We start from the raw sequence: 24,605 nt of genomic DNA on the forward strand, positions 1-24,605 counted from the left end.
GGTGGCTCATGCCTGTAATCCCAGCACTTTGGAAGGCTGAGGTGGGTGGAGTACCTGAGGTGAGGAGTTCAAGAACAGCCTGGCCAACACAACAAAACTCCATCTCTACTAAAATTAGAAAAATGAGTCATGATGGTACATGCCTAAAATTGTAGCTACTAGAGGAGCTGAAGCAGGAGCATCAGGCTTCAACCTGGGAGATAGAGGTTGCAGTGAGCCGATATTGTGCCCCTGTACTCAGACCTGTGCAACAGAGAGACTCCATCTCAAAAAAGAAAAAAAGAAATTCGGCCTGCTGCTCATAGTTATTTTTTTGTTGTGTAGTCATTTGAGTTTCTTGCATATTTTTTACATTATTCTCTTATCACACACAATTTGCAAATACTTTCTCCCGTTGTTTAGTTGTCTCATAATGTTGATTATATCAGACTCTGTGTAGCGGATTTATACTGAAATAATCTGACTCATCCATTTCTCCTTTTGTTTCTCAGATTTTGAATTTAAAAATTCACTGCCCAAACCAATTTTATGAGGCTTTTAGTCTGTATATTTTGTCGTAGTTTCAGAGTTTCTAGCTTTACGTTTAAGTAACCAATTTATTTTAAATTCTGAGATGATAATCTCATTTTATTGCTTTACTTGTGGATATAAAGTTTTCTCAACACCATTTATTGAAGATACTGCCTTTACCCTAAGGAACTGTCACCTTTTTAAGTATGTTACTAGTATTTTGATAGAGGTTGCATTATATCTGTAGATTATTAAGTGTAATACAAATATTTGACAATATTAATGCCAATTCATTAATGAATAATATTTCTCCATTTGTGTATTTAATTTTTTATTTAATACACTTTAGAGTATAATGTAAAGTGTTTCAACTTTTTGGTAGACTTTATTTCAAAGTACAGTTGCTACAGTTATTGTGGATAAGATTGTTTTTAAATTTCATTTTGAGATAGTTTTTAGTGTGTGTATAGAAATCCTACTGACTAAGATGTTGCTTTTGTGTTCTACAAGTTCACTGAATTTGTTTAGTAGTTCTGATGGTTTTTAGTAAAGTGTTCAACTTTTCTATACATAGATTATGCCATCTTCCAACAGGATACTTAATTTTTTTATTCAATCTGAATTCCTTTGATTTTAATTTCTCTGTCTTGGACATTTTTTCTATGTTTGGTAGGACTGAAGAAAGTGGATATCCTTGTTCTTGCTCATAGAGAAAAAGCTTACAGATTTTCCTGTTTAGTATGTTCTTAGTTGTGCATTTTTTTTTCTGTACATGAGATTTATTGGCTTGAGATAATTTTTCCCAATCTAATGTTTTTAGAGATTTATCATAAGGGGATGTTAAATTGTGTCAAACTTTTATTCTGCATCTATTTAAATTTTAGAGTTGTAAAATCATGACTAATTCTACATAAATAAAAAATTATTTAAAGACAACTATGAACATCTCTATGCATGCAAACTATAAAATATATAGAAAATAAATAATCTTAATACAACTTTTCAAGATAGAACCAGAAAAAAACAAAATCTTGAACACAGTAAAAATGTATGAAATGTAAAATGAGATTGAATAAGTAATACAAAATATACCAACCATATAAAACCCTGGATTAAGTAAATTTACAGCCAAATTCTACCACATATATAAAGATGAGCTGGTACTTACTCAACTAAATGTATTCCAAAAAATCATGGTGAAATTCCAACCTAACTCATATGAAATCACTACTACCTTGATACTAGAATCTAGTGAAGATAACAACAGAAGAAAACCACAGGCCAATATTTCTGTGAACATTAAAACATAAATTCTCCATGTAATACTAGAAAGGTGTGTTCATAAAGTATTTTGCCACAATCATGTGAGTTGTATTCATGTATTCAAGAACGTTTCATTATATGCAAGTCAACAAGTGCAATTTACCTTGTAAAAATAAGAGAAAAAAATTGTATGATTAATAAAATAGATGTAAAAAAGCACTCAAGAAAATCTAATATTTATGAAAATATTCTCAACAAACAAGGCAAATAAAAAACGTACCTCATGCTGGGCGCGGTGGCTCACGCCTGTAATCCCAGCACTTTGAGAGGCCGAGGCAGGTGGATCACGAGGTCAACAGATTGAGACCATCCTGGTCAACATGGTGAAACCCCGTTTCTACTAAAAATACAAAAAATTAGCTGGGCATGGTGGCGCGTGCCTGTAATCCCAGCTACTCAGGAGGTTGAGGCAGGAGAATTGCCTGAACCCAGGAGGCGGAGGTTGCGGTGAGCTGAGATCGCGCCATTGCACTCCAGCCTGGGTAACAGCGAAACTCCGTCTCAAAAAATTAAAAAATAAATAAAAAACGTACCTCAAAATAATAAAAGCCATCTATTACAAATTCTCAGCCACATCATACTGAACAAGCAAATGTGGACGCATTATTTACATAAATAGAACTAAAACCAGAATATGTACTGTAAACACTTTTATTTAACATAATTCTTTAAGTCCTAGCCAGAGCAATTCAACAAAGTGGAGAAATAAAACGCATTTATATAAAAATAGAGACAGTCCAATTTTCTTCACTGATGACATAATTTTCTACCTAGATTTCACCAAAAGTTTCCTAAGCCTAAAAATGACTTCAGCAAAGTATCGGAATACAAAATCAATATACACAAATGAGTGGCATTTCTGCACACTAATGACATTGAAGCTGAGAACAAAATTAAAAACAGTTCGATTTACAATAGACACTAACAAAAATAATACCTAGAAATACATTACATCAAAGAAGTAAAATAGCTCTACAAGGAGAACTAACAAATAATGCCGAAAGAAATCAGAGATGACACAAGTATTAATGGAAAGCATTCCATGCTCATGACATTGAATAACCCATCTAATTCAGATGTGCAGGCTGACTAAGGTAACCTGCAGATTAAGTGCTATTTTTATCAAACTATCAATTCCATTTTTCATAGAATTAAAAACTATTCTAAAATGTATATGAAAAAATAAAACAACCCAAATAGCCAGGGCAACTTTACACAAAAAGTATGAACCTGAAGACCTCACTTTACCTGAGTTCAAACTGTACTACAAGCTACAGTTACCAGTATAACACGGTTCTGTTACACACACATATATATATGTATGTAACATATATATATACACACACATATGTATGTAACATATGTGTATATATACACATATATATGTATGTAACATATATATGTGTGTGTGTGTGAATATATATATGTCCCTGGAACAGATGAGAGACCCCTGAAATATTCGAAGACTCCTGAAATAAAGCTACACTTCTACAACCAACTTATTTTTGGCAAACAATAGAAATAAATGAATGGGAATTAACTCCTTATTCAATAAATGGTACTGAGAAAAGTGATTAGTTATATACAGAAGAAGAAAACTGAACTCCTACTTCTTACCATATGAAACACATGACTGAAGGTATATTAAGAATGTAACTAAAATTTCAAGCTATAAAAATCCTACACGAACAACTAGAAAGTATTCTAGATACTAGCCCCTAAAGAAAATTTATGCCTAACATTTTAAAAGTGAGTGCAACACAAAAATACAAAATTGCCATCTAATTAAAGAGCTTCTACACAACAAAAGAAACTATTAACTAAGTAAACAGACAACCTGCAATATAAAATTAAATATTTGTAAACTGCATATAAAAAGGATTAATATACAGAATTTATGAGAAAGTTAATAAGAATAGCATACAAATAAAATAGGCACTTTCAAAGGAAGATGCAAGAGCTGTCAATAAACTTGCAAAAAATTGCTCAACATTTATCGTTGTCAGAGTGATGTACCTCAAAATGACAGTGTGATACCATTATACACAGTTAGAATTGCGGTTATTAAAAAAGTGAAAAAACAACATGTTGAAGTTTTGAAGGAAAGAACATTTTTATACACTGTTGGTGAGAATGTGGAAAGCAATTTGGAGATTTCTCAAATAACTAAAAATCAAATTGCCGTTTGACTCATCAATCTCTTTAATGGGTATATACCCAAAGGAGAATAAATTATTTTCCCAAAAAGACACTTAACAAACACATGTTTATTGCAGCACTATTCATAAAAGCAAAGATATAGAATTCAACTTGATACTTACGAATCTTAGATTGAATAAGAATAATTAGGTACTTACATACCGTGCATTACTATGCAGCCAGAGAAAAGAATAAATAATTATTTTTGCAGCAACATGTATACAGCAGAAGGCCATTATTCTAAGCAAATGTGACATGTGGGAGCTGTCACTTATATGTGGGAGCTGAACATTGGATGCAGATGGAAACAAGAAAAGAATAAGCACTGGGACTTTTAAAGAGATGAAAAAAAAAAGAGACAAGTATTGAGACACTTTTAGACATGATTATACAATGTGGCAATGGCATTATTAAGCGCCCAAACCTCAACATGCAATATACTTATGTTAAAAATCTGCTCATATACCTTCTGAATTTAGAATAAAAATAATAAAATGCTTTCTGGTATAATGACATGTTGCATTTCTTCAGTTCTGGGCCAATAGTTGTAATTAGGGGTGAAAGAATTACTCACTCTTTAGACCATAGAAATGAATGTTTACCAGGTCTCTTTGAACTCTATAAGCTACTATCTCTAAAAGCTCTTGGCCTATAGCCCAAGAACTGTTTTATTCCTAAGTATGCAGCTAAAATAAATTACTCTACATTTTTATTTTTCATTTATCTGTACAGTAGACTAGAGTAAATTTGTAACTCTACTTTTGGAGAAATATGGTGTGTTGTTTAATCACTTCTTTTTAAGAATGAACTATTTTTAAAAATGTTAGTCTATTAAAATTATGCTAAATTGCTGAATTAGGAAAAGGAAACATTTTTTAAAAATGCATAGGAGTCTTATAGGCATAGCCCAAAAATGATGAAACAGACCGAGTTATTCAAGACCACACTGCTGCAAATGCTCATGCCATCACAATTATTCTGATGAAAAAAGGAACAATGGATTACAGGTATTTTTAGACTACTTTTCTGATTCAATTGCAGTGTTAGCTGTTTTTCCTTATTATTTGCCATATAGAAGTCTCTACTTTAACAAAAGATTTTGTGAATTTCAAGTAATATGCTCAGACATATATTCTCCCTGGAAGGATACTGGTGTGTTTGAATCAAAATGCAGCATTTCTGGCTAGGTGCAATGGCTCATGCATGTAATCCCAGCACTTTGGAAGGTCACAATAGGTGAATCACCTGAGGTCAAAAGTTCAGGCCTGGTCAACATGATGATACCCTATCTCTACTAAAAATAAAAAATTAGCTAAGCATGCTTGTGTTCACCTGTGATCTCACCTACTCGAGAGTCTGAGGCAGAAGAATCACTTGAGCCCAGGAGGCAGAGGTCACAGTGAGTCTAGATGGCAGCAGTGCACTCCAGCCTGGGTGACAAGCATGACTCCATCTCAACAATAAAAATGTACCATTAATGGCCTTTCTTGTGCTGCTGTGTTTGTGTGAAATAGGAAGGCAGAAAATAAAGCAGAGTTAATCATGGTACTTTTAGTTTCTAGAAATGATATTGGTCAGGCATGGTGGCTTATGGCTGTAATCCCAGCACTTGGGGAGGCCAAGGTGGGAGAATGATGAGGTCAGGAGTTCGAGACCAACCTGACTAACATGGCAAAACCCTGTCTCTACTAAAAATACCAAAGAAAAAAAAAAAAGCCACACATGATGTCATGCACCTGTAATCTCAGCTACTGTGGTGGCTAAGGCAGGAGAATTGCTTGAAAGCAATTAATGCAAATAAATGTCCCAGAAGAGTGCTCGGCACAGAGCAATTATACAGAAAATGTATAAGCTCTTATTTGTTGATAATTTTAAATCATAATAAATTCTAATCCTGAAAAAAAGGTGGCCACATTAGTAGTTTGTAATTCATTTTCATTCTTATCAGTTAATCTGGAATATAATAGAGGATGGAAAATTTCCATGTATTCATATACAGCATAAATAAAATATGAAAAGATTTCTTATTGATCCCTACTCACACTTCTGTAACACTATATAAATAAGCACTTAAATGCTGGGTGTCCATCAGTTTTAAAAGTAGAGAAGAAGGAAATTGTTTTTTCATCTATTTAATACATTTTCTATTTATGTTCACTTGTTTTATTTAAATGTAGTTTAAAATATATATATATATTCAAATAACTTTTCTTCTTTAACGTGAAGGAAATCATTTATATAGACTTTTAGAGAATTTTACTCTAAACAGTTGCTTCAGAGTCTTTCTTTTAAAGTATTACATTATTTTGAGCATTAAATCTCAACATTTTTTTCTGGAGTGTTGTGTTCAGACTATTTATGATAATAATAGTTTACTTACCTACATCAGGAAATGAGCAAGCCAGTTGAAATAAAGATGTACATGCATGTGTTTCCTGAAATTTTAAATGAAAAAAGTTTTCTTTCATCAAATTTCTTAAAGTTTCTCTCTCTTTTATTTTTTAAAAATATTGCTAGTATTTTAGAATGACAAATTATAGATGTACACATTTATAGGGTACAATATGATGTTTTAATATAGATATATAATATGACCTCTAGTAACCAGTATTCCACTTTCTACTTTTTTGAGCTAAACTTTGTTAGATTCTACCTGTAAATGATATCATGCAGTATTTGTGTTTCTTTGTCAGGCTTATTTTGTCTAGCATAATGTCTTCTAAATTTATTTATATTGTTTTAAATGATAGGATTTATCCCTTTTTAAAACTAAATAGTATTCCATTGCATATCATTACCACATTTAAGAAAATTAATTTAAATATATTAATATATTTATCTATTGGTTTGAAAAACTCGTAATTGAAAAATATTTCGTGTCAAAGCATGTATTAATGTAATCCAGCTTATAAATATCTCATTAATACTAGCTAATTTATACATAGCACTAACCATAACACTCTATATGTTAATGGATTTAATCACAGTAAGTTAATAACATATGTATTTTAATTATTATCCTTTTAGAGAGAAAGAAACAGAGCCACTGAGAGAAATAACTTGCTTACTCTAGCAGAGGCAGTATTAAAACACAGGCAACTTTGTCTCCAGAGATAACACTCTTGAGTACATCAATAAAAACCTTTCAAACAAAAGAAATTATTTTTAACACTCATTTTTAATAAAAATTTAAAAAATAATTGGATAAATTTTTATTGTTATATGTGTGTGGTTGTATAAAATAGTACAGTAACGAGAAATAACTTAAGCCAGAGAAGAAGATATGCTAACATTTGTAACAAATAAAATTGCAAAGTAGTCAGTTATTATGCACAGACAATATCTTTGTTTACTTAGATAACAAAAGCAATTAAAAGACTTTTTTGAGATAGAGTCGCATTCTGTTGCCCAGGTTGTAGTGCAGTGTTGCAATCTCAGTTCACTGCAACCTGTGCCTCTTGGGTTCAAGCGATTATCCTGCCTCAGCCTCCGAAGTAGCTGGGATTACAGGCCCATGCCACCACACCTGGCTATTTTTTTTTTTTTTTTTTTTTTTTTTTTTTAGTAGAAACGGGGTTTTACCATGTTAGCCAGGTTGGTCTCAAACTCCTGACCTCAGGTGATTCACCCACCTCAGCCTCCTAAAGTGCAGGGATTAGGCATGAGCCACTGTGTCCAGCCAAAAAGACTGTTTTAAAAATCTATTCAGATGGGTAGGCAAAATTCTAAGATGATTCTCGGTCTGTTAAATACCTGCTGTGTGTGTAATCCTTTCCTTTGGAGTATATAAAAATTGTAACTTTGCTGGGAAATTACTCATGAAATAAGGTAACTAAGGTGTTGACTTTGTGTTCATTCAAAGAGAGATTATTATGATTGAGCTAAACTTAATCATAAGAGAAAGACACATCATATAAAAACACATTTGCCAGCCTGGAAGTCAGTGAATTCTTGGTGGGCCATATTGTAAGCTGCTTATGATGGCTACATGGTAGGAAATATATTTCTATAGTATCATTATTCCTGCCTCCCACATTTTACTTCCAGCAGGAAGTACAGGAGGATCCCATGGCAGAGAAAAAAAGGGGGTCTCAGTCATGCAAGAAATAACCACCTCTTATTAGGGATATCTTACGATAAACAGAGGAGACCACAACATGTCACATCAATGGAGGAAAAAGGCAATAAAACCTGATTGGGAAGTCTCACTGGCATTAGGAAGCAATATTTACTAATTCATAGTAAAGGATCAGCCTCTGGGACACAAATAGTCTACTATATTATAAAAGAAGCATACATAAATTTTTGTTTTCACAGTTGAAAAAAATTGAAAATGCAATAAATTTTTTATTTTATTTTATTTTATTTTTGAGATGGAGTCTTGCTCTGTCACCAAACTGGAGTGCACTGGTGTGATCTTGGCTCACTGCAACCTCTGCTTCCCAGGTTCAAGCTATTGCCCTGCCTCAGCCTCCCAAGTAGCTGGGACTAGAGGCATGTGCCACCATTTTTTTTTTTTATGTTTTAGTAGCAATGGGTTTTCACCATGTTGGCCAGGATGGTCTCAATCTCCTGACCTTGTGATCCACCTGCCTTGGGCTCCCAAAGTGCTGGGATTACAGGCATGAGCCACCACACCCAGCCAGTAAATGTATTAATAATAAACTTCTAATTTTACAGGATTCTACTACACTGTCACACAATTTTAAACTGTAAACATCTTCATATAAATATGTATTGAATGCATGGTTACATAGATAGCTTATCTTAGATTAACATGGTGGAAGTAAAAATTAGAGAAAACAATTGAAATGAGATAAAATGAGTCAAAATCAATCAGTAGCTTGTAACACCAGAAAGATAGCAGAGCAAGAGCAAAGAAAAATCCCTTTGGTTCCAGAAAATCTGAAAAAGAGGAAGGCTTGTTAAACTTTCAAAGCCACCCAGGCAAAGCGGCACTTTTGGCAAAGAAGGAACAGAGGAAAGAAAAAGGCCTCAAGCTTAAGTGACTGGAATCATGTCTACATGTTTTCTGGTGGCAGGAACATGACAAGATGTGTCTCAGATGACTAGAAGTGAAAGCTCATGCCTTGGAATTGCCAGATAAACATTTCTTGACCTTTGTTGGAGACATCGAAAAGATCAATGGCATGAGTTTACCGGTGCAGAGAACCATTGCAAGAATTCACTGAAAGAAAAATTTTAGTGGTGTCTTTGTAAAAGTCACCCCCAAGAACCTAAAAATGCTGCCTATAGTGGAAACTTATGTAACCTGGGGATTTCCAAATCAGTTTGGAACGTGAACAAGCCAAGGTCAAGAATAACATCATTCCTCCGACAGACAATACAGTGTTTGATGAGCACCAAGGGAAGTTAGGTGTTATTTGCTTAGAAGACCTCATTCATGAAATTGCCTTCCCAGGAAAGCATTTCCAGATCTCCTGGTTCTTGTGCCCTTTCCACCTCTCAGTGGCTGTTAATACTATTAAAAACAGAGTGGACTTCCTCAAGGAGATGGGCACACCTGGCTATCAAGGTGAATGCATCAATCAGCTCCTCTGTCAGCTGAACTAGACCCAGGTGTCAAAGTGCAGTAAACTTTTATCAATGAAGTGGAAGCATGTGCTTCTGGTTTTTTGGGGGGAATTTTTATCAAGTATCTTCAGAGAAGAATATTTCCTGCTTTATCTTTAAAAACTGCAAAGTAGGGGTCAAAGCAAAGACAGTAGCTTATGTTCATGGCAAGCACCTTTCATCACAGTCCAGTTCCAAAGAAAAATTCCAACATTTTCTCCAGTGGCTGCTGCCTTATTTGAAAGCAGCACGTTCCATGGAGGAAGGAGTCCTGCTTTGTTTCATATTCTGTACTAGGGTTTAATATTGGTAAGTGAGTTAGCATTTGTACAAGGCTCCTAAGACTCCTGCAGCGGTCTTAGGACATAATTGAATCTTGAGATTCCTGAGGACTTGTTTTGCAAAAGACTTGAATTATACATAGGAAGAAAGGGACAAAAATAAGTGTTCACTTGTCTCTGCTGTGAGTCTATGTTCCAACTTGTCAGGGATGGCCTTGAGAGCTCTTAGACTTGGCTGGCTCTAACTGTATCTGGTGGCTTTTGTATCTTAACTTGAAACTGGCTTAGTACTTTTTTCTAAAATCTCAGGATTTGAGAATGAGGACCTCTTCACTAGGAAAACAAGTACACACTCAAAATTTTGCTTGCTGTTTTAGGGTGTTGAGACCCTTCTCAGATACATGTGCACCTTATGGGTTTTATTTGTTTTGTTTTTGGTTTTTGTCTTTGAGACAGAGTCTCAATCTATTGCCCAGGCTGCAGTGCAGTGGTCTGATCTCAGCTCACTGCAGCCTCCACCTCCTGGGTTCAAGTGATGCTCCTGCCTCGGCCTCCTAAGCAGCTGGGATTCCAGGCATGCACCATCATGCCTGGCTAATTTTTGTATTTTTAGTAGAGAAAGAGACAGTGTTTCACCATGTTGGCCATGCTAGTCTCAAACTCCTGATGTCAAGTGATCCACCCACCTGGGCCTCCCAAAGTGCTAGGGTTACATGTGTGAGAAACGGCACCCGGCCCTTGTGTACCTTATGTGAGAAGTCCTGCTCTTAATCAGAATTGGTCACGCAGGCCCTGATCTTGCTACTCTGGTTCCATGTCCTGTGGAAAACCAAAGCTTACCAGATAGATAGCTTGTTCCCTTCACGCTGGCAGATTGTGTTGCCCCCTGCACCATCTATAACTCAGAAATGCCCACCGTGTCTCCTCCTGGGCCTCAGGATAGAATTACCTGGTTTCTCTGATGATCAGCACTCTTCCTTAAATCCCAAATCAGAAAGAAATGAACAATTTTTCTTGTTTGGTATGGATGAAATTAGCACTGTTTGACTCTGTAGGCCCCAGACAGGCAGGCAGCTTATGTTTTTTCTTGCATATTCCAGTCTCCAGAAGTATTGCCCTTCGTCTTGCTGGTAATGACATAGTGGATAGTAGGCCAGCAACTGGACATATGGGGATTTTAACCTCAAAATAGTATGTCTGATATTGCTTGTGTTTTTCATCAGTGTCCACACCAGGTGGGTCTTCCTGCCACTCTCTTTACCTAGTTTCCCCTCACTTGCCATCTGAGCAGTTGGCCAGGATGTGCCAGGCCTAGGTTAAACTTGGAAACATACTTGACCATTCTATTCCCTGGTCCTTTCAGATCAGTTTGGCTGCAATTTTGGCTCCTGGGACCCTCAAGCATAGCTGAGAAATCAAGTTAGTGGTGTAACTGCCTTAAAATGTACCAGATTATGAGGTAATTTGATTGGTTCTCTTCAGAGGTAACCTGCTAAAGAAGATGGTACAGATGTTACTCTTATATTGTAAAACATTGTGAAATCAGATTACTTTAAAATGACATATTACAAAGTTATGGAAAAAGTAGTTGTGACTATAGAAGCCCAAGGCTTATATCCCAGCTCTGTCTTACATGAAATATGGGTACAGTGTTTCCACTCTTTGTAAAGTGGGAGCTAATATCCTCCAAGCTGTGTGCCTGACATGGCAAAGGCTGCAGTGAGCCGAGATCACACCACTGCACTCCAGCCTGGGTGACAGAGTGAGACCCCACCAAAAAAAAAAAAAAAAAAAAAAAGGAAAACTGAAAACTGAACTCTCGCCATCATCTTTTGTTCTTCCTGAGGGTCTAGAGGAAGGAAGTCACACCCATGAGTCAGAGCTAATATTCTTTTCTGTGGACCCAAATTTTAAGAAAAATATTTGCCTTTTTAACCAATTGCAAATCAGAAAATCTTTGACTCTACCTATGTCCAAGCTCCTGCTTCAAGATGTCTCACCTTTTAAGTCAAACCAATGTATGGTTTGACTTAAAAGCCTCCATTTACTGATGTGTGACCTTGCCTATAACCTCTATCTCCATAAAAATTATTACTTGCAAGCCATTGAGGAGTTTGAGCTTTAGGAATGAGCTGTGTGATTCTCCTTGCTTGGTGCCCTGCAGATAAATGCTGTTTCTCCTCCTGAAAACTTCATTGTGGATGTTTGGCCTTGCTGCACCAAAAGAGCTGACCCCAGTTCAGTTCAATAACATTTTGTCAAGTGATTTCTAAACAACTCACTCACTGTCTTCTGTTTGCCTCCTCTCACCAGAAAAACAAAAGAGATGTCCAGGACATCACAAATCCCTTTGTAGGTCATCTCTGCTCCTGGGTACATTATTTACAGAAAACCGCTACAGAACTGGACTTACATTCCATCCATTATCTGCCAACTCTTTTTTGAAAAATAAAATATTTTTGGAAACCATATTTTGGAAACCATTCCAAGAAATCAATCACCTGACTGAAAAAGTTTAATTTCAAAACAGCGTTATCTACTCATTGTAAAAGCAACTCTCCTTGTCCCTGAACAATGTCACCAGTGGCCTCAAATCAGTGGCTTACCTATGATAGGAAAACCCTTCCCACTGTCCCACATAGCCACACACCATCAGGAGGAAAGGCTGGTGCAGCAGAGGGAGAACAAGAGAGGTGAGTGTTACATAACCAAGGGTTAAAGTGGCTGATCCTTCCACATGTTCGCTCACCTGTTCTTAGTCATGTTCACCTGTTCCATCTCTTTGCCCTTGCTTCTTGCTGTGTGTTTAAAATGGTTTAAATAGAACCATCATTTGGTCTTGAAGCCTTCTGTTCTGTGCCCTCTGGGGTAGCCTGCCTGGAAGTATAGTTGGAGGCTATTACTATTGCCTCAAGGTAATTTCCCAAGGGACAGGGGAGTCTCAGCTCAGGTTCCCTGGGAGCAAAGCCAGAGACAGGGATTCCTGTGCAAGTAGTAGATGAGGAAGTTCTGTCTGGAGAAAAAGCTCTGTGGAGAAAGTAGGTAAAGTGAGATAAGACAGGGGAAGAAGCAAAGCAAGGATGAGGCTCAGCTGCAGTTTAACCTCAGCCTGATCCCACCTGGGAGCCCTAGGTTGTGAAAGGCACCAGGGATTGGGCTTCTTTTTTTTTTTTTTTTTTTCATTTTTATAAACTTTATTATGGAAAATGTCAAACATACAAAAAATAGAGATGAACATATATAATGAACCATCATGTTAGCTGTCACCCAACTTCAACAATTATCAAGGCCAAATTCATTTCATCAGTATTTCCCATGCACTTAACAGCCAGACTTACTATTTTCAAGCAAATTCCAGGAATCATATCATTTCAACCACAAACATTTGAGAATGTAGATGAGGACCTTTCTTTCTAACATAATGATAAAACCATTATCCTAATACCAAATATCTCATCAGTGTTCAAATAACTCCGATTGTCTCATAAATGTATTCAGTTTACAGTTTGGTCAAATCACAATTCAAATAAGATCCATACAGTTGGTTAATATGTCTCTTAAGTTTCTTTTAATATATAGGTTCATCTTTCATCTCTTTCTTTCATCCTTGTAAATTATTTAAAGAAGAAACTGGGTCATGTGTCCTGTAGTTTCTTATAGTCTGGATTCTGCTGATCTCATCTCCATGGTATAAAATAATGTTTCTCTGCCCTCTGTATTTTCTAAAGACTAGGAATTATTTCTAGGGGCATGGTCAAATTTAGGTTCAATGCTTGGGCAAATATTTTAGGAGACGGGGTCTCATTATATTGCCCAGGCTAGACTAAAACTCCTGGACTCAAGCAATCCTTCTGCCTTAGCCTCCTGAATGACTGGGACTACAGATGCACAACACTGTGCCTGGCTTTGCTAATATATTTTATAGATGGTGTAGTATACTGCCATCTGGAGGCACATGTCTGGGATGACACAGACAAATTTTTGCTTTCTACTATCTCACAGCTGCCTTGAAGCAGTTGTGTGACACTTGATAAGCAAAAGTCACATATATGCTAGACAGATTAGAAAGAGATTGTTTAACCATTCAGTATAATTACAAAATTGGAATTACTTAAACAAATCTTCAGTGATGTCTACCATATTCTAAGCAATATCTCATGAGCTAGATATATAAAAAAGACCAAGGAAACAAGTTCCTTGCATTCAAGGGCATATAATCTGGTGACAAATAGACACATAATCATAAAAGCACAAAAAAGGCCACAGGTGCCAAGTTAGAATTCTGCACAGATACAGTGGTAGTGCAACAACCCGGAGAACGGTTACTGTAATAAACAGGGAAGAAGTGTCCAAAAGCATAGGATGAGCTATGTCCTTGGAGTGCGAAATAGCTCATCTGTGCTTCACAATTCCATTCATCATTGGGTTCACATACTTGATTCTTTCAAAGTAAATCTGAACAACATCTATGCCATTCACTAGGGAACGCTGTCTGGCGAGGACGGGGCCATGGAGTTTCCATTGGTTGGGGAGCCGCCCAGCTTCAGTTTCTCCAGATATTCGGCGTGCACGGGCTTGTGGCACTGGAGAACCTTGATGGCATCTTCGACTTTGAACCACTCTCGCTTCCTGCCAATGTTAACCGAATCTTCCCAATCCTCCAGCAGCTCCGTGACTGTCAGTACGTACACGTACGTTCTGTGCTTGCGATCCTGGTTCTGCTCGAAGACGCCCGGGAGCCGGCCTAACTTCCCCTTGACTCCCGCCTCTTCGTACACCTCTCGGACCGCCGCACGGCCCGGCTCCTCCTCGGGCTCCATGCCCGCGCCCGGCACGATCCAGCGGTCCGGGTACCGACTGCTACTCACTAACAACACCTCGTCCTCGCGTTCGCTCCGGAAGCACAGGCACGCCGCCCGCTTCTTGAACCCCTCCGGGTCGTAGGTACGTGTCTGGTTGGGCTTGCACTTTATCCTCAAGGCTGCCGCTCGCTGCTGGGGATTGGGTTTCTTAAGCCAGAGAGCCAGACTTTGTATGCTGTTCTAGTAGATGGTAAAAGGGGCCTTGTCAGGACACCAGCAGCATCCATTACAGGGGATCGGCCTAAACTCCCCTCCCAGGTAAGTTACTGCAGCAAGGGAGAGAAGCAGTATGTGGTTGGGAAAGGGTGACATGAAGGACTGGAAAGGCAAGGTGCAACATAGCTTGGAAGCATCTAAAAGCCAGAGTAAGAAGTGCAGACCCGATTCCATGGGCCAGAAGCCATAGGGAGTTACAGTGTGTTTTTGAGCATGTGTGGGATTTGGAGCAGTGCATAGGAAGTCAGATGACAGTGGCAGGTGCTGGGAGAAGCTGCTGGCAATGAGAGAGCCTCTGACTCCTCTGAGGGCTTTGTGCCACTCTGGTAAGAAGGCTACTTACCAGGGTCTTGTTTATGCAGCCATCAGTCTTATTCAAAAGAAAAGGAGCAGGTTCCATGTCCTCAGGAGGGAAGCCTCACCAAGTCAGGATTGGTTGGAAGAGTGGGAAGGGATGCGTTGCTGGAGGCTTTTCCTCAGAGAAGAACACCCAGTAAAAAAGTTTTGCAGCTGACCCAGGGAGTCTGCAGAGGCCTAAATACTGCTGGAATTGTCCATACTGAGTTGGCTTCACGTGAACTCTCAGATTTTTATCGGAAGTGCTATGACCACCTGGTCAGCTGCAGGATTCTTGGCCTCAGACAAAGCCAGCCTCCAGTCAATGATCCTTCCTCAGTGAGGAGGTTTGGTTGTCCATCAAAACCTTGAGGGATGTGTTTCTTTAACTTCAGCATAAAAAAACTAATCTGGAGAGGCCAAGCATGGTGGCTTATGCCTGTAATCCCAGCACTTTGGGAGGCTGAGGTGGGTGGATCACGGGTCAAGAGTTCAAGATCAGCCTGGCCGAGTTGGAATAATATCCCATCTCTACTAAAAATACAAAAATTAGCTGGGCCTGTTGGCAGACACCTGTAACATCAACACTTTGAGAAGCTGAAGCAGGCAGATCACATGAGGTCAGGAGTTTGACACCAGCCTGACCAACATGGAGAAACACTATCTCTACTTAGAAGTACAAAATTAGCCAGGTGTGATGGTGTGTGCCTGTAATCCCAGCTACTCAGGAGGCTGAAGCAGAAGAATCACTTGAACCCAGGAGGCAAAAGTTTCGGGTAGCCAAGATCGGGCCATTGCACTTCAGCCTGGGTAACAAGAGCAAGACTCATCTCAAAATAATAATAATAATAATAATAATAATAACTGGAGTGCTTTGTTAAAGTGCAGACTACTTCTGGGCCCCATGTGCAGAGGTTCTGATTTGCCCTTTCCCAACCCACCCAGTCTAAGGTGCCCTTCCTCCATTTCTTCAGAGGATTCTGGACTTATTTCTATTACAGTGTGTGTTATGATACATTGCAACTTTTACTTTTTCATCTGTCACCCACAGCTCACTGGACTGTGGTCCTATGGGGATGGGAATGTGTTGTGTCAGGCCTTGTATCTCTAGTCTCTGGAAGGCAGATGTACAGGAGCTGAGGAGCAGAATGGCAGAGTCCCTAAGAGCTGGATTCTGGACCTTGCAGGAGCTGTTCTTATTCCCACACTGGCAGGATGTCCAGGGGCTTTAGAAAATGGGGATCAGGAAGGCAAAGATTCTGTGGCTTTAAAATGAGCCAACTGTAGATGGAGGAAGAAAACTTTCCTTGCAGAATGAATGGGATTTTTCCAAGGCCTCATTGCCTCATCATGTAAAGACTTCCCTCAAACCCTAGTTAGTCACTGCCTGGAGCCAGCTGTGTCACCATGGGGTGAACTTCAAGAGACCAAGGAGAGGACTTTCTGCAGCCTGGGAAAAATCTTTACTGTCCTCCATCAGGAACCCCTGATTTAAGGTCATTGTTGGCAAAGGGACAGGTGTCTGTGGCCTGCTCAGAGGCAGCCTTTCCTGAGTACTGTCATTCCGCAGCTTTGAGGTCCTTAGGAAGACTTCTGGGGTTAAGAACACGGGATCAAGATCTGTCCAGCAGGGGCATCTGACTCTGATGTGGGGGTCACCTCTAGCTGCCCACAGAAAAGGGGCAAAGAGGCTCAGAACCGTGCTTGGGACAGAAGCACATGGGGCCTTGATCTGCACAGGGCAGGACCCATCACTACTGTCCACCAGGCTTCAGAAGGTCAGCCTTTCTCCCACTCCCCACCTCACTCCCACGGCTCAGGGAATAAATCATTTATAGTTCTCAGGGTACCCCAAGCTCTCTCACTTCTGGGCTGTGTATGCATCAGCCCTAACACAACGTCAGCCTATTCACTGCATTTTATTGCAAGAAATTTAACTCTTCAAGTGACTTTTCTATTTGTGGTGCAGCTTTTCCTGAAGGTTGAAGGAGGAGATGATCTGGGGCGGGATTCCTCTATGCAGTGCCGAGCACTCAGCTCTTCTTCCTTTCCCTGCTTCTCTCTCCCACCCCAGTTCCCTGGAGAGCTCTCAGTTCCCTCACTCCTTTGAGTAATGGACCTTATTCTACCACACACAGCAACTTCCCCCTACTTGTAAAGCCTCAGAGCCACCCATTACCCTGGACCTTGAGGACCTAGAGGTTCAGCTTTTGCTGATATTTAAGACTATTTCTTTCTTTCTTTCTTTTTATTTATTTATTTATTTTTTTGAGACGGAGTTTCACTCTTGTTACCCAGGCTGGAGTGCAATGGCACTATCTCGGCTCACCACAACCTCCACCTTCTGGGTTCAGGCAATTCTCCTGCCTCAGCCTCCTGAGTAGCTGGGATTACAGGCACGCACCACCATGCCCAGCTAATTTTTTGTATTTTTAGTAGAGACAGGGTTTCACCATGTTGACCAGGATGGTCTCGATCTCTTGACCTCGTGATCCACCCACCTCAGCCTCCCAAAGTGCTGGGATTACAGGCGTGAGCCACTGCGCCCAGCTAAATTTTCAAAAATTTTACAAGCTGGTTGTCAAATTCAGCCAATATGAAACATTCAGCTATTATAATAAATACTTAAGGCTCATCATATCCTAATTACTTTACTATATTTTGCTATCACTTAATCTCTTGAGATCATTTATCTCTCTGGTATCCACGTGGTGGAAGCACTACAGAATTTGCAGCATATTCTGCATCTCTTCCCAAATCTGTGTTCAGTGGTAGCTTGTGGGAGTATTTCCATCATGAAGACTGGTAAATGCTATAAATCAGACATTGATTTATTATTTCATCAATTATCTAAACTTAAGGACATAGTGGAGGCAATGTTAATGATGCAGGTTAAACTTACAAATGTGTTGTGTTTGTAGCTGTTACATTGTGAATAGCATGAAAAATTGAAAAAAAAATCTTCTTTCGGTATTCAGAAACTATAATCCTATTAATCAAAGAAGCATTGACAAATAAGTTCTGACATTCATTTAAATTTTTCTTTTGTCTTTTTAACATAAATAATATCAACCAATATTCTGTTAGAAAATACTTGCTCATTAATTATAACAACAGATTTTCCACAACCTAAGTATTCAAAAGAAAATCAATAAATGCATTCTGTGAAAATCAATTGATTGTATGGAATTTACAATAAACAGTATTATATATTTGTTATTATTTATAAATTATATGCTACAATAATTTTTTATTACTTTCAATAAATACAATATATATTAAACACATCTTCAGTTGTCCTGTTACACAGTGGGCAACAAATTACAATATTCTGCAGCCATCAATTATATACAGAGCATGAAGAAACTATTATTCAGAAAATGTAATCTTTCCATGTATAACTCTACAAGGAAGAACTACCATATCTGATATTAAATGTAACACCTCACTAAACATTCTGCATGGGAAGTCACAGACAGTGCTTGTGCTGTTTGATGGAAATGGCTAAATTTCGTCTTTGAAAAAATTAACCTGACATCTAATCATGCATATATATGTGTGTGTGTGTGTGTGTGTGTGTGTGTGTGTGTGTGTGTGTGTGTGTGTGTATATATAGAGAGAGAGAGAGAGAATTTTGCTCTGTCTCCCAGGCTGGAGTACAGTGGCATGATCTCAGCTCATTGCAACTTCCATCTCCTGGGTTCAGGTGATTCTCTTGCCTTAGCCTCCTGAGTAGATAGGATCACAGATGCATGCCATCACATCTGGCTAATTTTTGTAATTTTAGTAGAGATGTGGTTTCACCATGTTGGCCAGTCTGGTCTCAAACTCCTGACCTCAAGTGATCCACCCACCTTGACCTCCCTAAGTTCTGTGATTAGAGGCGTGAGCCACTGCGCCTGGCCAATATATTCTAACCCACCATGGGAAACAGCCTGGTATCAGTAAAGCAACAAGGATTACACATAATTTTATAAACTAGCACACAAAGGTTTAAAACAGTTCAGAAAACAAAGCTAGCTGTCTTGAGTCAAGGGAATTAAAAAAAGCCAGTATTGACCATTTACAATTTCTGGCATTTGTGGAGATGTTAAGAGTCTGTTGTAGTGTAGCTACATACAGTATAATTCAGGCATTTTTGTTATTTCACTCTAGTTCAGATTGTAAATTCATTGCTGTGAGAAAAGGATGAAGGCAAATTTTGGCAGCAACCTACACCTGACTGCTTAACCGGAGTGCTCTGAATTTTCACACTGGATTCTCAGCACCATCTGCTGTTGCTGCAGGGCCCATTCGCTTTTTAATCTCAGGTGCCATCGTCATGAAAGTCTGTTCTACATTTGTTGCATTCTTAGCACTGGTTCCCAAAAACAGAATTCCATGAGAATCAGAAAATTCCTTTGCTGTTGTGTAGCCTACTACTTTCTTTGTGGTCAGATCACATTTGTTCCCTACCAAAAATTTGTCGACATTTTGATTGGCATAATGATATATTTCCTGCAGCCACTGTTTTAATGTTATTGAAGGACTCCTGATCTTTCACAACGTACACAACTATTATGCCATGGGCTCCTCTGTGATAACTGGAGGTGATTATTTGAAATCTGTCCTGGTCTGCTGTGCCCCACATTTGAAGCTTGATTGTCTTTCTGTCTAAGTGCTGAGGCAGGAATCACAAGCCTTAGCCTATTCCCATATAAATAATGAAGAAGAAAATAACTAGAGATATAACTCTAGTAGTTATTTATAGTTGATCTTACTTATTCATAGGCGATCTTAGTTATTCATAGGTAATCATTAATATATATATAAATATATATACTCTGCATAATCTTTTACTAATGCCTCTCAGATTGCAAAGTGTGAACCTAAGGTGACACTGTGAAAGAAGTGACCCTAAGGCAAGATGCTTTAAGCTCTCTGTCATGCCCATGTAAGGGCTGCTGGAGGGTGCCTTGGCTATGTGGCAGCACCAGTGCTGGGAAAGTGCCTGCTGTTTAGCAAGCTGTGGAAGCAGACATCAAAGATGTCTCCTTCCACAGAGGAGCTAGGGGAAAATTCTACTTCCCCAAGATCTTGCGGTAGGCCTAACAACTGTGAGGTAGGCCCACAGACATCTGGGGGAATTAAGAATTTTCTCTATGTGATGCTGTGCTTCAGTGGTCACATTCCACGTCCACTTTCATGTTCTGCTTCTGCACCTGGGTCCTCTTTTTCTTAGAAGGTAGAATCAGTAAAAGTAACATAAATCTTTTTTTTTTTTTTGAGACGGAGTTTCGCTCTCGTTACCCAGGTTGGAGTGCAATGGCACTATCTCGGCTCACTGCAACCTCCGCCTCCTGGGTTCAGGCAATTCTCCTGCCTCAGCCTCCTGAGTAGCTGGGATTACAGGCATGCGTGATCATGCCCAGCTAATTTTTTGTATTTTTAGTAGAGACGGAGTTTCACCATGTTGACCAGGATGGTCTCGATCTCTTGACCTCGTGATCCACCCACCTCAGCCTCCCAAAGTGCTGGGATTACAGGTGTAAAGTAACATAAATCTTAATGTCTTTGTTGTCTCTTGACAAGCATAGAAAAGCATACTCATTCTCTCATTTTGGCAACTTGAAAGTCCTGTGACCAAATTCCAGGGAGTGGGGGAGACTCAGCTCCCCTGAGAGGATGTTATTCCAGACTCCTGGTTTCTCACTCACCCAGGAATGGGAGTGGAGACCACGCTGGGTGTGGTGAGCGATTAAGTAAATATAGGACCCCAAAGAGTTTTGCAGAAAGTGATTTATTTAGGCAGAGAAAGAGAAAAAGAAGAGAGAAAAAGATGAGAGAGAGAAGCTTCCACAATGATGTGGAAGGGGATCCAGATATGCAGTCCACCCAGATGAGAGAGACAGGGACTTTTTTTTTTTTTTTTTGAGACGGAGTTTCACTCTTGTTACCCAGGCTGGAGTGCAATGGCGCGATCTCGGCTCACCGCAACCTCCACCTCCTGGGTTCAGGCAATTCTCCTGCCTCAGCCTCCTGAGTAGCTGGGATTACAGGTGTGTGCCACCATGCCCAGCTAATTTTTTGTATTTTTTAGTAGAGACGGGGTTTCACCATGTTGACCAGGATGGTCTCAATCTCTTGACTTTGTGATCCACCCGCCTCGGCCTCCCAAAGTGCTGGGATTACAGGCGTGAGCCACTGCGCCCGGCCCCAAGACAGGGACTTTTAACGTGAGAGGAATTCTCACCCCCTTCAAGTTTTCTGAGCCTATGAAAGAAGTTTCTTTTTTTTTTTTTTTTTTTTTTTTTTTTTTTTTTTTTTTTTTTGAGGCGGAGTTTCGCTCTTGATACCCAGGCTGGAGTGCAATGGCGCGATCTCGGCTCACCGCAACCTCCGCCTCCTGGGTTCAGGCAATTCTCCTGCCTCAGCCTCCTGAGTAGCTGGGATTACAGGCACGCGCCACCGTGCCCAGCTAATTTTTTGTATTAGTAGAGACGGGGTTTCACCATGTTGACCAGGATGGTCTCGATCTCTTGACCTCGTGATCCACCCGCCTCGGCCTCCCAAAGTGCTGGGATTACAGGCTTGAGCCACCGCGCCCGGCCAAGAAGTTTCTTTAATCTTCCACCGGAGTGATTGATCTTTGACTTTTTCCACATGAGTGAAAGTTTAAACAAAGACCTCTAATTCCTGGATGGAGAGGTGGAGGGGAGGTACGGAGCTGGGAAGTTCTTGCCTTTGAAACTATGCCCCTTATGGGCCTGGAAAGAGAATACATTCCCTTACTAGGCCCCTATCTATATGACATGTGATGTACCTGACCCTATCACTGATCACCAATGCCTTGCCCTATGTAACCTTCCCCCAGCTTTGTACTAAGTAAAAGTCAGAGTGTGCAGACACTTAGGGCCACTGCCTGACTCTGCACTTTGGTTGGCAGTGGACCCCTGGGCCCAAACTCTCTATCTTGGTGTCTTGTGTCTTTATTTCCACCATTTCTCATCTCCTCACCAGTAGACAGGGCTCACAGGACCCTGTAAGGCTGGACCCTACAACATCTTACCTGTAGACCAGATTCACATATGAGAGTCACAATTCTCCCTTTCAACTTTTTTCAAATGAAAAATTCAGAACCCCAGCAGTGGACAGTGTTTATGTGAGAGGGCAACAATTCTTATCGTTGGCTGGATGTACATACAAGTGTAGCAATCTTACCTGTGTGCTTGCCCTGTTATTACACTCTGTACCACAGAAAGTTTAATAGGGTATTTGTGAGAGTTGCAATCTGCTCTGAGATTTCGTGGTGGTATAATCCCATGATATTACCCATTGTCTTAAGTCGAGGCACAAGAGTCAATATTTCTCCTATTTGCTGGGTTTAGGTATGAAAGTCATCACCTTGCCTGTAAGCTGGGTTCAGAAATGAGTCACCATCTTATCTGTGGTTGAGTCTACATATAATAGGCAAAATTCCAACTGTAGACTGTGCCTACAAATGGGATTCAAGATCTCATCAGTGGGGTCTGTCCATGTGTGAGGGTGACAATCTTCTCAGCTGGGTGTGCACAGGAGAGTAATAATCTCCTCTCTCTGTTGGGTTCTGTTATGACACTCCCTGTACAACCTAAGCATTTCACGTGATATCTGTGAGTATCATAATCTTCTGTGAACTTTGTACATGTAGGAGACCCTGGACTTACCCACTCTTCTAGGCTGAGCTACGAGAGTAAAAATCTCTCTTATTGTTTTTGTCCAAGTATGAGAGTCATTGCCTTACCTGTGTTTTGGGCCCAGATATGTGTTTCAATTTGAACTCTTGGCAGGACCCAGAAAGAAGGGCCACATCACCTAAGTGCTGAGTCCAGCAATGTGTTAAAATTTTTTCTCAGAGTGGGGCCTTACCCTGGCAGAAATGTCACATCACCTAAGTGACTGGCCCAGGGATATGTAGCAATCCCATCTGCATGCATGCTAGGCTCACACGCAGGAGTCAAGTCACTCAGATGTTAGGCAAGGTATGTGTCACAATCAAACCTTTGGGACAATCTAAAAGAGAGATTCACAATCCAGCACGTCTCAGCTCCAGGTATGAAAGTCAACATCTCCTGTGAGTTTAGCTCAAATACATGAGTCACAGTCTTAACAGTGGACTTGATTTGTATATGAGAGCCCAGTCAACCTACACAGTGTGCCTTGGTAGAAAAAATCACAGCCTAACAGGTGTGCTTAATCCTGGTCTGAGGGCCACCATCCAACCTGTGGACTGTATTCACATATGAGAGTCACAATTCTGAGTTTTGACTGTCTCCGGTTTTGAGATTCAGAACCTCAACCGTGGACTGTGATCATGTGGGAGGGTGATGATTCTTATTGTCAACTGGGTATAAATATGAGGGTCACAATCACACCTGTGTGCTGGGCCCTGTTATGACACTCTCTGTAACACTGGAGGGCTTTATATGATTTGAATGACAATTGCAGTTAGCTGAGACTTTAATTCTAATATGGATACATGATCTTACTTGATTCCCTATTTAGAGGCACAAGAGTCAACACTTTTTAACTGGCTGGGTCCAGGTATGAGAGTTATCACTGAGCCTGTAAACTGAGTGCAAACACGCCTGTGAGCAGTGACTGGGTGGGAGAGTCACATCACCGGGGTGCTGGGTCAGGAATACGTAACAATACCCGCTGTGGAAAAAGTTTAGATAGGAGAGTCACTTCATCCTGGTGCCGAGGTCAGCAATATGTGAAATTTTCCCCCTAAAGTGACAGGGCTCAGTCAGGAGTGTCACATCATTCAGGTGCCTAGTTCAGGCCTATGTTAAAATCCCTCCTGCAGGCGGCACCTGGGCACAAGAGAAGAGTTACACTACCCGAGGATTCCCGGAGACATGTCACAATGACTCCTATGGGCAGGGCCCAGGCAGAGGGTCACATCTCATGGGTCCAGGACCCAGGGATATGTGCAACACCCACTGGGGGCAGGGCCCACGAAAAAGAGATGGGTCACATCACTAGGTGCTGGGCCCAGTGATATATTACAATACACTTTAATGACAGCACCGAGGCAGAAGAGTTACATCACCCATGTGCTTAGGCCAGGTATATGTTACAATTATATCTATGGGATTAGCCCAGGCTAAAGAGGCAAATCACTAGGAAAACATGTAGGTGAAAATCACACCTGTGTGTGTGGGCCAAAAGACATGTTATATCACCTGGATGCCAAACCAGGGATATGTCAAATATTTTTTCTGTTGGCAGGGCCTATGCAGAAGAGTAACATCACCTTGATGCTGGGTTCAGTGATATGTCA

General features: G+C 39.9%; 1 protein-coding gene across 1 annotated transcript; it reads right to left on the reverse strand.

Annotated features, from left to right (window-relative positions):
• Nucleotides 1-13,068: 13,068 nt before the first annotated feature.
• On the reverse strand, nucleotides 13,069-14,893 carry LOC105707711 (diphosphoinositol polyphosphate phosphohydrolase 3-beta-like). Its single transcript, XM_064362890.1, has one exon. The coding sequence runs from the start codon at nucleotides 14,705-14,707 to the stop codon at nucleotides 14,366-14,368; it is 342 nt and encodes a 113-aa protein (XP_064218960.1). The 5' UTR covers nucleotides 14,708-14,893; the 3' UTR covers nucleotides 13,069-14,365.
• Nucleotides 14,894-24,605: the final 9,712 nt, after the last annotated feature.

Source organism: Aotus nancymaae, unplaced genomic scaffold (genome assembly GCF_030222135.1).
Source record: "Aotus nancymaae isolate 86718 unplaced genomic scaffold, 86718_ANA_hifiasm-v0.15.2.pri h1tg000049l, whole genome shotgun sequence".
NCBI lineage: Eukaryota > Metazoa > Chordata > Mammalia > Primates > Aotidae > Aotus > Aotus nancymaae.